The sequence below is a fragment of the Cyprinodon variegatus genome, unplaced genomic scaffold (genome assembly GCF_000732505.1).
Source record: "Cyprinodon variegatus isolate N-32 unplaced genomic scaffold, C_variegatus-1.0 Scaffold14, whole genome shotgun sequence".
Classification (NCBI taxonomy): Eukaryota; Metazoa; Chordata; class Actinopteri; order Cyprinodontiformes; family Cyprinodontidae; genus Cyprinodon; species Cyprinodon variegatus.
This window is the reverse complement of record NW_015150467.1, coordinates 1,672,948-1,692,664: the sequence shown is the minus strand read 5'-3', so window position 1 is coordinate 1,692,664 and position 19,717 is coordinate 1,672,948. Positions and strand designations below refer to the sequence as shown.

General features: G+C 36.0%; 1 protein-coding gene across 1 annotated transcript in view; it reads left to right on the top strand.

Moving 5' to 3' along the window:
* The first annotated feature begins 799 nt into the window (after nucleotides 1-799).
* Nucleotides 800-19,717, top strand: part of rpa1 (replication protein A1) — a 27,784-nt gene continuing 8,866 nt past the window's right edge. The window contains exons 1-13 of the mRNA XM_015383522.1: nucleotides 800-954; nucleotides 1,264-1,311; nucleotides 1,960-2,038; nucleotides 2,833-2,941; nucleotides 3,082-3,170; nucleotides 3,407-3,499; nucleotides 4,605-4,719; nucleotides 5,984-6,086; nucleotides 6,195-6,263; nucleotides 6,593-6,785; nucleotides 8,562-8,698; nucleotides 9,346-9,494; nucleotides 15,943-16,072. Of these exons, the coding sequence (XP_015239008.1) occupies nucleotides 925-954; nucleotides 1,264-1,311; nucleotides 1,960-2,038; nucleotides 2,833-2,941; nucleotides 3,082-3,170; nucleotides 3,407-3,499; nucleotides 4,605-4,719; nucleotides 5,984-6,086; nucleotides 6,195-6,263; nucleotides 6,593-6,785; nucleotides 8,562-8,698; nucleotides 9,346-9,494; nucleotides 15,943-16,072 (1,344 nt within the window). The 5' untranslated portion in view covers nucleotides 800-924. The remainder of the gene's footprint in view (nucleotides 955-1,263; nucleotides 1,312-1,959; nucleotides 2,039-2,832; nucleotides 2,942-3,081; nucleotides 3,171-3,406; nucleotides 3,500-4,604; nucleotides 4,720-5,983; nucleotides 6,087-6,194; nucleotides 6,264-6,592; nucleotides 6,786-8,561; nucleotides 8,699-9,345; nucleotides 9,495-15,942; nucleotides 16,073-19,717) is intronic.

Here is a 19,717-nt window from a genome sequence, read left to right as displayed (position 1 = left end):
TCTAGCAGGATGCAGCAGCAAAATCAGGAAAGTGGTCATCAGGAAAAAATGTATAACATCCTCCTTTTTTAAAGGAATCCAACTGAAAAAACAAAAAACAAACAGTGATGCATTTTGTTCGGTTTAATTTACATTTATCAGTGTACTGTATGTCATGATATCGAGATATTCCCACCCTTAGGAACCCTAATTAACGACAGAAAATATAGGCTCCCTTGTCAGTCCTATTCACCCCTATTAATAAGTGTGCTTCTTATTTGCTATGTGTGGTATCTTAGACAAATTTATTTGTCATTTTGTTTACACAAGTGTAAAACAGAAAGAAATTTCGTTAAGAACAGCTCTCTATACAAAAAAGTGCAGCCTTGAAAGATAGTAAAAAAAAAAAATATATAGATATATATCTATATAAACAGTAACATAAACATATGGCTGTAAATTTACAGTTCTAACATTTCATTTTTTATATAATATAATAAAATACAATAAAAGAACCTATTTTACAAACAATCTTTTTGTCCAAACAAACAATAACAAATATTTATCAATCCAAATCCTTCTATTCCCATCGTTTTTTTTTTTTTTTTTTTTTTTTGGAGTATGAAAGTTGCTTGTTTCCGTACATACTTTGAACATATCACGAAGACAAAACAACGTCATAGTCAGTTTTGGCGCGGCTGGTCTCAGGTCAGCTTCACAGCGACTCATATCTGCTGCAAGTGCGCTTTGAAGCGTCGTAAACTGACTTCAGATCAGTGAACGGAAACGGAAGCTGCGAGGACCCAAAGCTTCGCGCGCGCGCCTCGTCAAAGCATTCGCGCCAGTCACAACTAAAGCAGCTTCCAGAGTGAGGTTCTTCTACCTGGTTGACCTGTTGAAACTACTTTAAATCTTATTTTCTAGCTAAACCACCTTCATAGAGCCATGGCAAACCTTTCAGCGGGGGCAATAGAGGTAAGCTTAACTATTGTTGGGTCTTTCTAAACTAATTTCAGCAAGTTTTATTTTTTGTCTGCTGTAGTTTGCTTACAATAATTTGTTCAAACATTGTCCGATTTAAATAAATGCAATCTGTAGCACAGCTGAAAGTATACACTTTTACATTTTAATATCTTTAATTGTTGTAAATGACAGAAATGTCAACTGACTAAATACAAATTTCAATAAAAGTAGCTACAAATAAGTTGATAAAATAATTTGAATGAAAATACTGCGTTTATGTGTGACTGTATTGTTGTAATTTAATCTAAATGGGTTTTCCAGGCTTTAGCAAATGGTAGCGGTTGGAACGAGGCAGTGCTTCAGTTGGTGGTAAGTAACGAGGCCATTTTTATAGAGCTTTACCATAAATGATCACCAATATGCTATCCGCTCTACTTAAATATTCTATAAACTACATAAATGGAATGCTGTAAACCGCTGCAGGTTTCGGACTTTAATATCTATATACACACTGCTTTTAATTGAGGAATATTGTACAAAGAACATCTAATTAAATTATTTTTCAAAAATGATGAACATCATTGTGTAATATATGTACCTGGTTTTTCATTCCAACTTTTAAAAACTTGTAATTTAAATATAACAATATGATATAACTGTAAAAAGCTGTCTTTTATAAGCTTTTGTTTCCCCTCTTGAAATCAATCAGTGTTGAGAATGATAAAGCCCCTCCTTTGTCCTTGTTCTTTGTTTCATTTTGCTCTATTTGTTTTCTCACAAGTTTAACATTATTCAGGTATTTTAAGTGCAATATTTGGTTTTTAGGTTATTTTTATGGAAAGGATTGAACTTGGCCAAAAAAGCTGTAACCTTCCTTCTTTTTTGTTGTGTTTTTTTTTTTTTGTTTGTTCTATTCCTCATCTTATCATCTTTTAATTATTGTTCTAATTGAGAAACATCATATTGCTATACCATTAAATTGATCAAAATAATCAACAATTTAATCATCATATTTAGAATATACGCAGACTTGATGGTGGAAATGGGCCCGCTCGCTTTAGGGTGATGATGAGCGATGGACGACACACACTTTCATGTAAGTTGTTTTTATTTTGTTTAGTTGTTTGTGCCTAGAAATTTTACACTTTTGTCACTTTACTTCATGAACAGTATTTCAGTTTGTTTATCTTTAGCATGGAATAATATAATGTTGATACGTAGCTTATTCAGATTGACTATTTTTGTCAGTATTTCCCAAAAATCTCCACGAATTAGACCACGCAGTTTTATACTTAAGTTTAAACATTTAGAGGCAGCTATATGAGATTGTGAAAAGAGCACTGGCAAAACAATCTAGAAATAAGTAACAATTTTTCTAAATTGAGTGTATTTACCCTTAATTTGAGTAGGTAAATAAGATGGTATTTTTTCTCTCAGAATAAGATAATTAGATAACATGCACTTGAAATAAGACAATGCAATTGTGTTTTCTTATTTTAAGTGTAAATTGTCTTGTTCCAATGGCAAAATGTCTCATTTACCTCCTCAGTCCAAGAACAAATGCCCTTATTATGAGAAAAAATGACTTTTCTAGGTTTCAATTTTTTCCAGTGTGAGCAGTTGACCCGCTACTCTTCAAGTCTTGTCATTTTAGGCGGTTTCTATTAGGACTCCATATTATTTTATAGATCAATGTTTGCTATAGTGTAGGAGTTATGAGCGATTGGCAAGAAGAGCGTTAGGATTCATATTTTAATGATTTCACGGTGAAAATAGTGCTTGAGTTTACTGGTTTTCTTAAAGATTCAATATAGGATTATGTTGTTGCTTTTCTAAGCCTATAAAATCTTTGCTCTCCCAGTCTAAATCTCTTCTTTCACCTCTTTGCAGCCTTTATGCTCTCAACTCAGCTAAACTACATGGCCGAGGAAAACATTCTGGTTCCAAACTGTGTGTGCCTCCTCAAGAGGCAGGTGACAAATATGCTCAAAGATGGACGGTATGAAGACTTCTTAGTCAACTTCAGAAATTCATGAATTTTGTGGGAATGTAACATTTTCTGGAGTTCATATAAAATAAAATAAAAACTTGATCAAAACATTTCCAAAGTATGCATTTAAGTATTATCTTTCATTGCAGACGAGTGGTCATCATTTTAGAAATTCAGGTCCTGAAGCCTGCTGAAGAGGTTGGTGGTAAAATCGGAGACCCTACACCTTACTCTGATGGTAAATATTCTCCCACTTTGTAAGCTGCCACCATATCAGTGAAGATGTAAAGCAAAAGTCATAGAGACCATGTGCACAGCTGTTCAACTTCAGATCTGCAACCTAAATTAGTGTTTGGGATAAATATTGCTTTATATGAATTCTTTTTCCAGACAAGTTTCTGTGTTGTATTTACATATCGATTACCTCCTGATATCAATACAGAATCCTTCATTTTAATCTGAATGTCTGTACAGGTCAGAGTAAAGGGCAGCAGCCAGCTCCAGCCCCAGCTCCAGCTCCAGTGCCTGAAACCAGACAGCCACTGCAGCAGCAAAATAGAAATGAAGGTGAGGGAAAGCTTTTGTTGAAGCTGCAAAACTTCATTTGAGATGAATAGACTGAATTTTCTGCTCAAAACAGCAGAGATGATATGTACTTGTAAAATATGACCAACAGATGGCAGCAGTCATCTGTTGCAGAGCTGTGACTTGAAGATTCACATGACTTTTTTTGACAGCCACAGTGGAAATATTTACATATTTAAATAGTAGAAAAATATATATATATATATTTTCATACCCCACCTGCATTTCTGTATTCATTTTTGCCTGTGTGCTTTAGTGAATATATCCACTTTTTTAGGGGGGTATTGATTCAGCCACACATAATCAAGAGTGCGGGTTAGATTACAAAATTGACTTTTTGATGAACGACTATTGGTTGTAAATGTCAAAGATTCGAAAAAGATTTTTTTTTTTTTGCTAGTAACTTTAACCTGGGGACATGTGAAATCCAGCTGTCAGAGCGGTTGTGCTGTATTCCTGCATGTGTCATGGTAGATATTCATCCATCAAATCTGCCATGTGGGAATTAAGATTTTGGCAGCCTCCTGTTCATCAGCACAGTCATTGTTCATTTCTCTGTGCGCCGCTTGATCTCGGGGCTTAATTACCAGAAGTGCAGTGGTTTGCAAAGTTGGAGGACTTAAGTGGACACTTTGAACTCTAATCCTCCACGTGAGACGCACACGAATCTAATGTGCAGTGCCTGCTCAAACGGAAAATCTAAACGTCAGGCAGCAATGCTCTCCAGGGGAAGAGCGGATCCAGTTTGTTATAGCATTTCACACTCTGCCCTGATTCTGTGAAATGTGAATCATACTTCTCACCAAAACGCTGGATCATATATCTCTAGCCACCTGGTTTGATATCATTCTTGTTCTAATCTCTCTGCCATGCAGGAATTAAGTCAGCACTGGTAAATTTAAACTGATACCTCTTTTCTTTGAAACTTTCTCTCACAAGTAAGCTAATTAGTGATCAAGCGGTTACAATCGAAAGAAATTAGATTTTGGTAATTTTCCCAGGATGATTGATGTATGTATCTCTCTTTTGACTCTAAGCCAATATGTCTCATCACAGATAATTTTTTTTCTCCTTGTTCCTCTAACAGTGAACAGGAATTTAAATCGAGACTTCATGAAGAAGGTTCCCTCTGCTTTGCCTGATACTCCAGGGGGTGGCTCCAAAGTTGTCCCCATCGCTAGTCTCAACCCTTACCAGTCCAAGTCAGTATGCATGCTTTATATGTTGTTAGCCTAACATTTTACTTTGATATCCATTCATTGAAGACCTAGAAAATATGATTGGAACCTAATGTGTTTATATATTACATCCTGCCATCACAGAGGTTTGTCTTATCTGATCTTCAATAGATTTTTGGGGCCATCTGAAGCTAAATGGTTGTAGTATAATTAAAATTACTCTGTTGAATACAGATACATTTTCTTAACTATTCTGGTAAATCTGCATTTTTTTTCTTCCTTTATACTTTATTATGGGATTTATTGTTCATATGTTCGCAGTCAAAGTCGCTTTGCTTAATACGAGAGGAGTCCCTGTTCTATACTGATGTTTTAAGACAAACTAAACTATTATAGTTTAAAACTGTTTAGTAGCTGCTGCACATATCTTTGCAAAACCATCAGCCTCAACAGTTCAACTATCTGCTATTTTTTTCTCTAACTAAACCTTTTTTTAACGCATATATAAAAAAAGCTGGCTAATAAGCTATTTGATGGGTTTATGTCTCCCTTTCTGAGTAACAACTTCCACAACAAACAGGGTTTTTGTTACAGAGACCAGATTTTATATGAAGATACTTGAATTTTCCACCTGACGAAGCAAGACAAGCAGAATTATTAAGAATTATTTTCTTTTCTTAATAATATATTTTCCCCCATTCTATACTGTCTCTCAAATTATAGAAAGTTTAGAGTTTTTAATGTTTTCAAGGTCTGAAAAAAATGTAGTTTCTTTTTACATTAAATGTAAAGAAGAGGTGGAATTGAGCTCCTTTTAGTGCTTCCACATTTGTCCTTAAGGAATCTTCTTCTTTTTTGACTATTTGAGCCGATGTAACAAGTACATTTCTCCACTGTTAGATGAGTAAAGTCAATCAATTATTTTTTAAATGTTTGGCTGTCCATCTTCTGCTTTCTGACATAATGAGAACACAAATACACAATCACTGTTTTACAAATGCGTGAGTAGACATGCTTAACATTTCCAACAAATAGGTGACCATTATTTAATGATTCATTAGTGGGCTATTTTACTTTTGTAATGGACACAAACATGACCTGGAAAAATACAGAAGCGTTAAAGATTGGAGGATAGAAAAAGGCTTTAAGAATAAGTTTTTTTTTTTTTTTTAGGGCTACAGAGATCCAGTGCATTGAGAAAGCTTAGATTTATTCATGCATGCTTGTAGGAACACCTTTGCTTTTACAAGCCTCGAATGAGAAAATCCTTCCTATTTTACTTTTAAAGGTGGACAATCCGTGCTCGTGTAACCAACAAGAGCTCCATTCGTACGTGGAGCAACGCTCGCGGCGAAGGAAAGCTCTTCTCGATGGAGATGGTAGATGAGAGCGTAAGTTTTGTTTTTATGTTGTATGAAAAATTTACTGTCTCAGAATTGCTTAAATTTGTCAGTTGTTTTTAATTTTTCAAAGTAATTTATTTATTTTTTTTATTAAAGGGAGAAATCCGTGTGACTGGTTTTAACCAAGAAGTTGACAAGTTTTTCTCTCTGATCGAGGTTGGCAAGGTGAGATTCATCCAACAGATACCGGTTCAGGATATCCAAACGATCTGGCGAAACTTTCTTTCTCTTTGCTGTTAAAGACAGATTTGGCAGCACAGTGCGCTGTCAACAGCTGCCAGTACTTTGCGAGTTAAAACCACAGAGACTATGAATGAGTCATCTGGCAGCCTCATACCCATACAATAAGCAGCTTATGATCATCTGCCAGCCTTTGTTGATGCCTCCCCACCTCCCCTGCTGTCTAAAGTCCTATCTCGTTTGCACCATTCAGTCAGGTGAAATACTCCCCAGATCTCTGATTAACACCAAGCTTATCTTTCTGCATGAACCAGGTCTACTATGTCTCCAGGGGCTCCCTAAAGATCGCAAACAAGCAGTACACATCAGTGAAGAACGACTATGAAATGACTCTCAATGGAGAGTCTACCGTCATTCCCTGTGAGGACAGCTGCGATGTTCCCATGGTGCAGTGTGACTTTGTCTCCATTGGGGACTTGGAAAACAGAGAAAAGGATGCCATTGTTGGTACGGAGCTTTAATTCACATATCTATACCCACATACACGTTGCAGTAGCAGTCACACTTTAAAACTAACAATCTTAGTTGGTGGACAAAAAAAAGGCATTTGCTCTGTTTATAATCTGTATAAGATAAATTAAAGCAATGTTTTTTTTTAAAAAGAAAATGATTTTCAATAGAGATGTACCATCAGGCTTTTCTTGAAGGACAATCATTTTAGTTTAACATTAGTCCGTGGTTCATTGCTCAGTTCTTTACATTTAATAACTCTTCTCATCTTGCATAAAAATACTTAGATAACCCTAAAATATAAGTTTGACTAATATAAAATAGAGTTCAGGGTTTCTGTGAAAAGATGACAGAGTGAATAGTTCTTAAAGTTTTATGCTGCAACGCAATCAGTGCTACTCTGACTTCTTTCATTTCCTGACCCTCTAAGCACCCACTCTACCAGGGAGAAATCCCAGCAGCACATATTTACTGCTGCACCCTCATCCGCAAAGACATCTGAATACATTTTAAATGTCTTGTGTGGTGTTAATGGCACAAATCAAGTAACTAATGCCCTGCTTGGTTCTTGCTGAGGTGTTTCTAAGCTTCCTATAATGGTCCATTCTGTGGATAGTTTGTAATGGAAACTATCGGCTTATTTACTAGGAGGTAATTGCATTACATTAGTGGCGATGAGAGTTGTTCAAATTTTTGCCTTGACTGTACTTGTCTGCACACTAATGCACATTGAAAGTGCTTGAATTTTCTAATAAAAATTGGGGGAAAAAGTTGCTTTAACTGGTAGATGATGTTTTTACTTAATCTTTAGGGTAAGATTTCTGTTTGAATAACATTTTGATTAGTTTCCTCCAGGTTTGAGATTTTTAGGCTGGGCACTTAAAGGTAAAATGGATCCAAATTTGCATCTTTTCAAATAACTTTACATTATGAAAGACAACAGTATGCATCTAAAGCAGTATTAAACATGTGTCTAGCAAAAAATAAAAAGATCTTTGATAATGGATACAGTTCTGTCCAGCTCTTGGTTGAGGAACGTGTTTTGACAAAATTTTGATATATATTTTTTTATTCATCAATTCTTTTGTTCTTTTATGGGCTGCAGACTGCTTTCATTTATTTTTCCAGACTTTTAAAACTGGTTAAAGAATTTGAATGCACGATGTGATGAAACCCCAGACCTGGGGAAGAAATAAGAGGGAAATTTAATAATAAAAGATAACCCGGTGTAACTCAGCTCCCCCTAAAAATAGATGTTCTACCCCTGTTTACTTGTTTAAACAATTAAAATCAAAAATGTTTGTGTTACTGGTCATTTCTGTATCATAAAACCAATAATACTTTAAAGTCTTTACAAAGTAATTAATACTTTATAATTTGGTAAAACTGATACTAACTGTTTGAGTGATGCATGATTGACTTGTAGTGAAACACTTGCAGCTCTTTCATGGTTTCTCATCAAACAAACTAGTTGGAAGTGCAAAGAGAATTAAATTAGCAAGAAAAGACATTCCACCATTACGAAATAAGACTCAATGTTATAGTCAATTCAGTTTTATTTCACTGCCAAATCACATCAAGGAGAATTGTCTCAGACAGCTTAAGAAATTAGATACACTCAGTAATTCCTTTGTGTTTTTGATAATATCATACTTGAGCTATAATGCATTTCAGATGCAAAATGACTATAAACTAAGTTTCAGTGTTTGGTGGTCCAATAATTGTTCCAGCCTGTGCTGCCAGAGGTAAAACCTATTTGTTTTTGCATTACAGACGTGATTGGAGTATGTAGAAGTGTGGACGAGGTGACCAAACTCACAACCAAGTCCAACCGGGAAGTATCTAAGAGAACATTGAGTCTGATGGACATGTCTGGGAAGCTGGTGAATGTCACACTGTGGGGAGAGGAAGTAAGTAGTAACAGGGTTGTGCTGAGGTGTTGCTAACTTCTTTCCAGACAGTTTTTGTCCAAGATTTTTAAATGACTGCATCAGTATTAGATCTGTATTCAGCTGTCCTGCTTATTCAGTTTGTGCAAGGAATATTTGAACAGGAGGATCATTGGTATACTGCTCCTTCCTTTAGTTGGGGAAACGTGAAAAGTTGGACACCTATAAATATTATGTTAACAGACTAGTTACTGACTGAAAAGTATCCTTGTGATAATGCAAGTGAACTCCTCAAGTTGATTTTTCTTTTCCCTTGTGCTGAGTTCAATCCCGTTTTATTTTCCTCTTAAAGATGCAGAGCTGCTCTGTCTAGTTTCTTTTAAAGGTATCCCACCTCCAAAGGGATTTGATGAAATCAAATGTATAGTCCTTATAAAACAATGACAGTGTCAAACAACTTTGAAGAGATTTCTCCTGTCTGAAGTCTTCAGTTACTCCCAGGTGGATTATTTTTTTATTCTCTGATCGTCTGGTTATTTCAGCTGTCTGAGGTTTTTAAGTTCTTTAAATGTGAGCTCCCTTCTTTTTTTTGTTAAAAAAAACTTGGTTTTGAAGTGTTGGACCAAAATAGACAAAATTCAATTGCATTTTTTCTTTTCATTCTCTAGGCAGAAAAGTTTGACGGCTCTGGACAGCCGATTGTAGCCATAAAAGGGGCAAAGCTTTCGGACTATGGAGGCCGCTCACTTTCTGCATCCTTCAGCAGCACCATGATGATAAACCCAGATATCCCAGAGGCATACAAGCTCAGAGGCTGGTAAGTGAGCCAAGCATCCCTGATACAGCTAGAGGAAATATTTACAAGTACTTGCATACAGAATGGCATGCTGGGAGCTGTATGTGTTTCACAAGCAATTGGGACACCGTTGTCAATTCCCATTGTATTCAAATGAAATGGCAGGTTGTTTTCAGTTTATACATGTGCATGCTCAGACTCTAATTATTAAGATTAGCTTCCTCCCCTCAACCTCATACTTGGTGTGCTATAATGATGCGTTACATCTAAATGGAAATCATAGTTAATCTGTGAAAATTCTTTATTACCCTTTTAATCGCCTTTGCAGCATGATTTGAAACCTAGATTCTTCTTTGTATAAAATGATTCCCCTTTTATTTTTCTGGTGTTTAATCTAAAGATATGTGATGTTGATGAAGAAATTAATCCAAATATTTGCAGGTATCTTTGTAAACATAGCTGATGCATCCTGTTAGTCTCATTTAAAGTGATTAAGAATTGATAGCTGTAGGATATTAAGATATTTTTTTTTCTCAGGAAAAATGCAAAGCAGTCAAATCTGACTCCAAAATTGTGACTTAAATAATGTTACTATTTCATATGAATTATTGCCTGATTAACACGTATCACGTTTGCCATTCCAGCCTTGCAAATGGCTTTCTGATGTAGGATCATTTTATTTGCTTAGAGATGGAAAATGTCTAATTAAGATCACCCTAGGGTGCTCTTTTTCCATCTACCTGCACATCATTAACTCTATTTTGCAAAGACTTTATAAGGCTTAGTTTCCTCTTAGGTTTAATGATAGGCATTTGTTGTCCACTCTCAGTCTCTTCTTAGGCGGCTAGAGATAACGATCCTTAAAATCATCATGTTGGCTTAATTTCCTGCAGAAGAAACATTGGTCCACGGGAGTCCTTTCTGAACACTGGGTTCCCACAGGTTTCAAGGCAGTCATTAATGAAGAGTTTTTAAGTCACAGATGGAAGGAGGAGAGACCCGATTCATTACTCGCAGTCCAAGTCAATTCTTGTGAGAGCAACGGTCAAGAGAGGATCATTACTTAGAATAGCTGACAGCCGTAGCACAGCTGTGGACAAACTGGGGCCAATGTAGTCATTAGCCCTATGTTTATGCTTCATCATAAAAATGATATTTGCCAATTTATTTTAGTTTGTATTTATTATAGGACTATTGGCTGTGGAATACCTACATTGCCTTTTATGAGTCTTTATATCTAAACTATTTTTAGTACTTTATCACATCAAAACCATCAAAGTATTTTACTTGATGTGACTGAAATCTTAAATATTTAGAAAATAGTGGGGAGAAAAATATGTTATGACTAATTTGTTGTGGAGCTATTTCTCAGCTTACAGCAGTAAGTGACCTGAAGACATGTCTCCAAAGTTTCCAGCAACACAGAAAATCATCGCTAATTTTATGTTATCCATTAGTATTGTTTTTGCTCTTTTGGTTGGAAAAAATGCTAGAGGGGTCTGAAAAGTTGCTAAACATACAGACTCAGTCATTAAAGCTTGGTTTATGATTGACACATTTACAAGGACAGAATTTGTACTAAACGGACGGATCTGCACGGAAAACATGGGGAGCTAACGGCCGCTCATTCTGGGGAAAGTTTGCAAATGTGAACCTCTAGAGACATCCAGTGATGGAAAAGCTCCAGGAAAGAAATGACTGTTGCTCTCAAATGGCATGAAGAGGCCTTGATAAAGATGTGAACGGCTACTTCCTCATGTAGCATGGTGTTGTCAGTTTGCACCCCCTCCCGGAGACGGCTAGAATGGGGTTAAAGCCACGCTGAGTGTAAATGATTTGACGGGCGGCTCATTTTCCGCGGTCAAGCATAGGGTGGCAACAGTGTCAGTGTGACAATTAACGATAAATTGATTGAAATATAGTAAAAGCCTGGTATATATGCCCACCACAAAACACTTTGTGTTTTAATTGACACAACTATATATTTCCAATGTTGCACTTTTATTTAAAGTGCCTTGGGCTGCCCATGTACCACCGGGGGGGAGAACCATGTTCCACTTTTTGAGAATGACTTTTGAAACCTATATAGGGTGATGGATGGATGGATGCATTAATTCTAAAAAAAAATCTAAAAAGTAGAATGGGGAGTAAGATTTGGAAATACCAATGCTCATTACCCAGTCCTGGAAAATGCTTGAATTAAATTCTTTAATTTGGAGACCTTGGTTGATTGGATTTGCTTTATGCCCCATGTTTATCATAAAAAAAATAAAAAAAACATCAAAATGGCTGCACTGTACCTCCTTTTTTAAAAATAATTCTTAAATGTGCCTGGTGAATAAAATTGAGTACAAAGGAGGAAACAATTTGATGCCTGATTCAGTCCACAATATACATAATTAAATTCTTTCACTTAGCAAGCCAGAGGTTTCTTCCCTCAACCACAAACCCAAGGCTGCTGAAACAACACTCCTTTACTGCTGCAGAGGCATTATAATTTGACTTTTTTTTTTTTTTTTTTTTGCGCAGACCTGTGGGACTTATTTAAATGAATAGTCTATCCTTGGTGGGCTGTTGTCTTATACTCATGCAGAGCATTAGTGGTGCAGCTCCTTTGAAAAGCTGGAAGCTAATCTTGCTTTGACTGAAATGGCAATAATGTCCTTGTAGGAAGAATTCTATTCTTTGCTCTAATAATCTTGATCTTTGTTTAATGTGGTGTTAACATGATTATTTCTCCTACTTCTTTTTCATGGGTGAACTAAGGCTGCTGTCTGCATGAAATCTGCATTGTTATCTGACCACTTGTCCATTAGGTGGCAAAAGCACATTTAGGGAAACTGCCCTGTAATACCAGACATGAGTTTTTTTTTGTTTTTTAATTCCAGTCTTTATCAGCTTTATTCTCTTTCCTTGATGCAGTCACCCTCAGACATTTACCATTATCTCATTTAGCCGAGCTGACATTTTCTGTCATCCTTATCAGGGCTTGAGTATTTCTACTTGCAGAGACAAGTCAGACAGTTAGGACAGTAATTAAGTGAGCATGAGCGCAAATAAACAAGCATTCTCAATAGTCCAGTTGTAGTCTTATTATGCTTTTTTTCCTCTGAATTTCATATAACATATTGGTAAATATGTGGCTAGTAATGTTATCTTTCTGCACTAAGATATGAGCTGTTTTTCATTAATGGAGAGTGATTAAGGAAGTCATTAGGTAATGGTAAATTATTTTTAGATTAAGGAGCTACATGCTGCTTGTGATAGGCAATCAAACAATTTCATTAATTGAATTAAATGTTTATCCTGACCTTTAAAAGATGTGTTGTAGCTCTGCTAACATACAGGGATTTTACTGTAGCTATTTTGGACTTATTTTAACTTTCATTAGGCATTTTATTAATGTCTTAATTAAAGCATTTCTCATTGATTTTTATTAGAATCTAAAACCTATTCTGCTAAAAGTTGGGACTTCTTTAATATATGGTATATACTGTCTTACTTGTATTCATTTCTATTTGTACACATTTTTGTACCTACATTGTTTACTTTAGAAACAAGTTCTGCATTTGACAGCATGTCATTTGCTCTAGATGAAAGGCCTATACACATGTCATGGAAGATAGAGGAATCATATTTGTTGTCTCTGCTACTCTCAGCTTGGGCATGAGAGTCTTAGCCTGGAGCTGAGAACACTGCTTACTTAGACTTTTCTCCTCATCCCTTCATGCCTCTTCCTCAGACATTTCTCCACTGCTGTCCTGTCCTTTAGACAGACTTGGTCATATTTGACGTGCTCCCTGCTACAAGTCTGTCTTTAATTCCTATTGTGCAGTTAGTTTGTCTTTCCGTAAACAATGCATCATATTTGCTTACACCTAAATGTTGATGCTTCGATGGACAATAAATTTTCCCCCTTCTTTGTAATCGGTCTTTCTTCTTCCTTTTCTTAAAGTCTATAGATGTCTGCACATTTATACCAGATTGTTACAATAGTATCTGGTCTAGCATTTTCAATTTTGTTGAATCCGCATGTTCGACATGACATCCAATTCATACCCTTTAAACATGGGGTGCCGTTTTAACCAATTCAGCTCAATTGCTACATGGGTTTTCCCTGTAGAGACATTCGTCTTCTGAGATGTCCAATAATTGCCGTTTTCATCTTGCAGAGGGTGATTAGTGATTGCTTGCAATTAAAGCAAATCTTTGCAGGTACACAAGTGAGGAAATCACTGCCACTGGATGGAATTGCTCACATTTGTCAGAGGTGGGGAAATGGGCTTGTGCTGGGCCACAGTCTGAATTTTTAATGTGGACGATGTTTAATTAGTCATGCCTGGAAGAAAAAAAGGCAGTCTGTCATATTTACAACCAGTGGTCTTTTTTTGTATTGGACTCAATTAGTGAACTCTGATCTTTGACCCTTTTAACTTGAATTAATCTTCTTCAACCACTAGTTTCTTACTTCCACCCTGACCGAGTTCTTCAGCCACCTTTTCATCATCTTCCACCTATTGTCTTTTTCTCCAGTAACCGAGACCATCGCATGAAAACAAGTTTCTTTTTGATATCAGCCCTGACCCTGGCCAATTCATCCGTCTCTGTACTGTTGATTCATTTCAAAGCCCTCCTTCTATATTCTCAGATGAGCCATCTGACGAAGGCTAATGCATCCCTTGCTTGGAAAAGTAATTATTTTATGTTAAGACGTTCTTCTAAAAGGCATGTAAAAACCAATGCATTGTGGCTCATACCTTGGTAATGGTACCAAGGTAAATGGTAAACTGAATTAGAATACTGACCATAGCTGGATTCATCATATTATTTTCCATTGATCTCTGTAGATTATGTACGTTCAGGGTTGTCTACAGTCAGCATGAGGATGGGTTGAACTTGCTACTATATAGAAACCGTGTCAGAAAGTCTTTTAATGTTTTTTAATAAAGTTTTATTAAAATTAGGGCTGCAACTAACAATTATTTAGCAAATAAATCTGTTGATTATATTTTTCGATTAATAGTTGGATAGCCAAAGATTCCATAAAGATTTTTTACAAAAAAAAAACAACCCAACAGGTGAAACTAATACTTTTCCTCTTGGAGTTCTGGATAGAGCATATTGACAGACTAAAACATTTTTTTTTTTTATCTTAAAGGCAAAATGTTTATAACTTTTTTTTTTTTAATAATAATTTTTGTATAATTACAACTATAAGTGGGTTACTCAGCTAAAGGCATGTTTAACAGTCTCTATACTCCAGCTGACGATTAATGGATTACTAAATTAGTTGACGATTATTTCAATAATCGATGAATCCGATTGTTTCAGTCCTAATTAAAAATGTCATCATATTTGTCATTGTAGTAAAGTCGGTTGCAAAATGCTTTTTAGTAGGCTCGCCACGGTTTGCTGGACGATAAACAGAAATATTGTGATAAATGATGATACTATTGGGTTTAAATTCAAAGCGCCTCCATACTGCAGGCGTCACTTTTAAATTTGAAATAAAGTTCCACTGTTTTTCTGAATCTCAACTAGCATTTGTTTGCGTGGCTGCTTCTCTGTTGCAAAGCTCTTATGCTGCACCCATTACTGTAAGGAAACTATAAGGGGAGGGCTGACTGGAAACAGGTGCACTAGAAAGAAACCCTTTCTGATCTTAGAAAGAAGGGGAGATGGAGGGGAAACAAACTAACATCCAAAACTAAATTGTTGACCCAATTTCAATTTTTTTGTTTGTGACAGGCCTACTCTTTAATTACTATTATTGTATATAAGGTAATCAAGATCAAACTTGCAAGTTGAGCAGTTCATTTTTTGGCTTCAGGAAAAATTAAGGGGTTCCTGTGTTATTTTCGTCTTTTTGTTTAACTTTCTTGGGTTCATGCTTAAAACTGCAGCCATGGTGGGGCAAATGGGTTTGAGTGAAAATATTATCAGTAAGTTTGTCACTGACTCTTTTTGTGGTGGATGCTGTGGAAGTTGTTTTGCAGAGGTGACTTGGCCTTCTTCATAAACCCTTGTTTTTATGCTGCTCACTCAACATGTGTCAGGAGTTTCCTGCAAATGTACAGAATACATTTAAACATTTTTCCCATTAATTGCACCGCTTTATATTTTACTTATTTAATTTTTGTTCGCTAGCAAACACAGCTGCTACCGGAAATTAGTGAAGTATGCCATTTACATTTGGAAAGTAAGATTTGTATGGTGGATTATTAGTGAACAAGCTGATTGCAAATGTAAATTTTGCAGAAACAATAAAGGGAAAAGTTGGAGTTTCCTATTCCCAAAATCAGATTTCTCATTTTCTACCCTTTTCCCCAATTAATATACAAAACCAAGTGCTTTTGTTTAAAGCACATTCAGTAAACATAACAAACCACCCAATGGATGCTTTTATCAGTACTTGTATCATTTGTAACCAGGGTAAAACTAGCTGTCCCTCTGACTTTAATCCTTATAGGTTCGACAAAGAAGGCCATGCCTTGGAGGGGCAGTCGCTGACGGAGGTGAGAGGCGGCAGCGGAAATTACATGGAAAACTGGAAGACACTGGCTGATGTTAAGTCGGAGCATCTTGGACACGGCGACAAGGTACACACACATGCTGCATTATCTTAAGCCACAAATACATAAGACTGTGTTGACTCAACAAACATTATTCAATGGTGACTTTGGGATGTTTCAGGAGACAGTAAAATGTTTTTTTATGAGCCCTAAACAACAATCTGTGCACACGGGTCACAATGCTTTAATTTCTGTGCCTTTGTCACCATTTTCTATTTATGCTGTAAAAGGGATTTTTGTTTAGTCTTAGTGCAATGAATAAAATCAATAAAATATAATATCACTGCACCCCCATTTATGTTTAGAATCAAATCCAAGCGACATTTATCACCTGCTGCTCATTAATCCCCCTCCTCTGTAGATGTCCGCTTATAGTTCTAGTTTATGTACCTGGTGAGACGCATTTATCTCTGGTATTGATTGTGAAGATTACATAGGCGTCATTCCTTGCCCTGTAATGAAATGGCTGCCCATGCAATAGTAAGGCAAATCCATTTTCTTCCATTTTAACCTTTTGTTTGTGGCACTGCAGAAAACTGCTAGCAGAAGTGGAGAAATGTTCTCAAAGATAATGTGACCTCTGCAGATGCATTACCTCTGGTAATTTGGGGTAATTTAAAATGTACTGAGCTATAGTAATTATAACAATATGATATGTTTTGTATTAAGGCATGAGAAATTCTAAATGTATTCAGTTATGATGGTGATGAAGATGAAAGACCTTGTTATTTTATGTTTGTGTATACAATTAAACTGGAACAAAAAGTATGGATTAAACAGGGGTTCACGTGTTTAACCTTTACCAAAGTGAACAATGGGATTTTGGAAATTGGTAACATGAAGTACATTTATCAAAAATCTCTTTATGCTTAAAGCTGTGAGTAATCCTTTCATACTGTTAATGCTATGATTATTCTTCTTTTATGCTCTGTTCCACGTTATTTCTGATCACAGTGTGGATTTTAATGCACTTCAGGTATTCAGCTCACTGGGGACCTATAGTGGCACCTCTCATTAAATGAAATACAATAGAACGTTAATTTATTTCAGTCATTTGAACCAAAAAGCAGAACTGGTAGGTTAATTGCACAGTGATACATTTCAAGCAAGTATAACTATTAATTTAAATGATTGTGACTCGCAGCTAATGAACACCTGGAATTCACTTTTTCATTTACAGAGAATGTCAAAAGATTTTTAATGCAGAAATGTTATGACATTCAATCCTCAATTACAGGGAAGACTGCTGATTTAGTCAGATGAAAGGTCCAAAAGGAGGAGAAGTCTTAAAGATAACTGCAAGAGAAACTAACTTTGTGTTTTGCCACATCTGTGAATATAGAAATTGCTCGGTTAAGATGCATAGGGATAATGATTGACTAAAAAGACATGTATCCTGCAAAACCAACCTTGAGCTTTTAACAATTGAAATAAATTTGATGCCAGAGAAGCATTATAACAAAGTGACCCTAAAACAGGCTTAAATTAGACGACAACCAGATCTTCGCTCAGTTTTTTTTTTTTTTTTTTTTTTTTTTTTTTTTTTAATCCAGTCTTTATCAGCTTTATTCTCTTTCCTTGATGCAGTCACCCTCAGACATTTACCATTATCTCATTTAGCCGAGCTGACATTTTCTGTCATCCTTATCAGGGCTTGAGTATTTCTACTTGCAGAGACAAGTCAGACAGTTAGGACAGTAATTAAGTGAGCATGAGCGCAAATAAACAAGCATTCTCAATAGTCCAGTTGTAGTCTTATTATGCTTTTTTTCCTCTGAATTTCATATAACATGTTGGTAAATATGTGGCTAGTAATGTTATCTTTCTGCACTAAGATATGAGCTGTTTTTCATTAATGGAGAGTGATTAAGGAAGTCATTAGTAAATGGTAAATTATTTTTAGATTAAGGAGCTACATGCTGCTTGTGATAGGCAATCAAACAATTTCATTAATTGAATTAAATGTTTATCCTGACCTTTAAAAGATGTGTTGTAGCTCTGCTAACATACAGGGATTTTACTGTAGCTATTTTGGACTTATTTTAACTTTCATTAGGCATTTTATTAATGTCTTAATTAAAGCATTTGTCATTGATTTTTATTAGAATCTAAAACCTATTCTGCTAAAAGTTAGGACTTCTTTAATATATGGTATATACTGTCTTACTTGTATTCATTTCTATTTGTACACATTTTTGTACCTACATTGTTTACTTTAGAAACAAGTTCTGCATTTGACAGCATGTCATTTGCTCTAGATGAAAGGCCTATACACATGTCATGGAAGATAGAGGAATCATATTTGTTGTCTCTGCTACTCTCAGCTTGGGCATGAGAGTCTTAGCCTGGAGCTGAGAACACTGCTTACTTAGACTTTTCTCCTCATCCCTTCATGCCTCTTCCTCAGACATTTCTCCACTGCTGTCCTGTCCTTTAGACAGACTTGGTCATATTTGACGTGCTCCCTGCTACAAGTCTGTCTTTAATTCCTATTGTGCAGTTAGTTTGTCTTTCCGTAAACAATGCATCATATTTGCTTACACCTAAATGTTGATGCTTCGATGGACAATAAATTTTCCCCCTTCTTTGTAATCGGTCTTTCTTCTTCCTTTTCTTAAAGTCTATAGATGTCTGCACATTTATACCAGATTGTTACAATAGTATCTGGTCTAGCATTTTCAATTTTGTTGAATCCGCATGTTCGACATGACATCCAATTCATACCCTTTAAACATGGGGTGCCGTTTTAACCAATTCAGCTCAATTGCTACATGGGTTTTCCCTGTAGAGACATTCGTCTTCTGAGATGTCCAATAATTGCCGTTTTCATCTTGCAGAGGGTGATTAGTGATTGCTTGCAATTAAAGCAAATCTTTGCAGGTACACAAGTGAGGAAATCACTGCCACTGGATGGAATTGCTCACATTTGTCAGAGGTGGGGAAATGGGCTTGTGCTGGGCCACAGTCTGAATTTTTAATGTGGACGATGTTTAATTAGTCATGCCTGGAAGAAAAAAAGGCAGTCTGTCATATTTACAACCAGTGGTCTTTTTTTGTATTGGACTCAATTAGTGAACTCTGATCTTTGACCCTTTTAACTTGAATTAATCTTCTTCAACCACTAGTTTCTTACTTCCACCCTGACCGAGTTCTTCAGCCACCTTTTCATCATCTTCCACCTATTGTCTTTTTCTCCAGTAACCGAGACCATCGCATGAAAACAAGTTTCTTTTTGATATCAGCCCTGACCCTGGCCAATTCATCCGTCTCTGTGCTGTTGATTCATTTCAAAGCCCTCCTTCTATATTCTCAGATGAGCCATCTGACGAAGGCTAATGCATCCCTTGCTTGGAAAAGTAATTATTTTATGTTAAGACGTTCTTCTAAAAGGCATGTAAAAACCAATGCATTGTGGCTCATACCTTGGTAATGGTACCAAGGTAAATGGTAAACTGAATTAGAATACTGACCATAGCTGGATTCATCATATTATTTTCCATTGATCTCTGTAGATTATGTACGTTCAGGGTTGTCTACAGTCAGCATGAGGATGGGTTGAACTTGCTATTATATAGAAACCGTGTCAGAAAGTCTTTTAATGTTTTTTAATAAAGTTTTATTAAAATTAGGGCTGCAACTAACAATTATTTAGCAAATAAATCTGTTGATTAT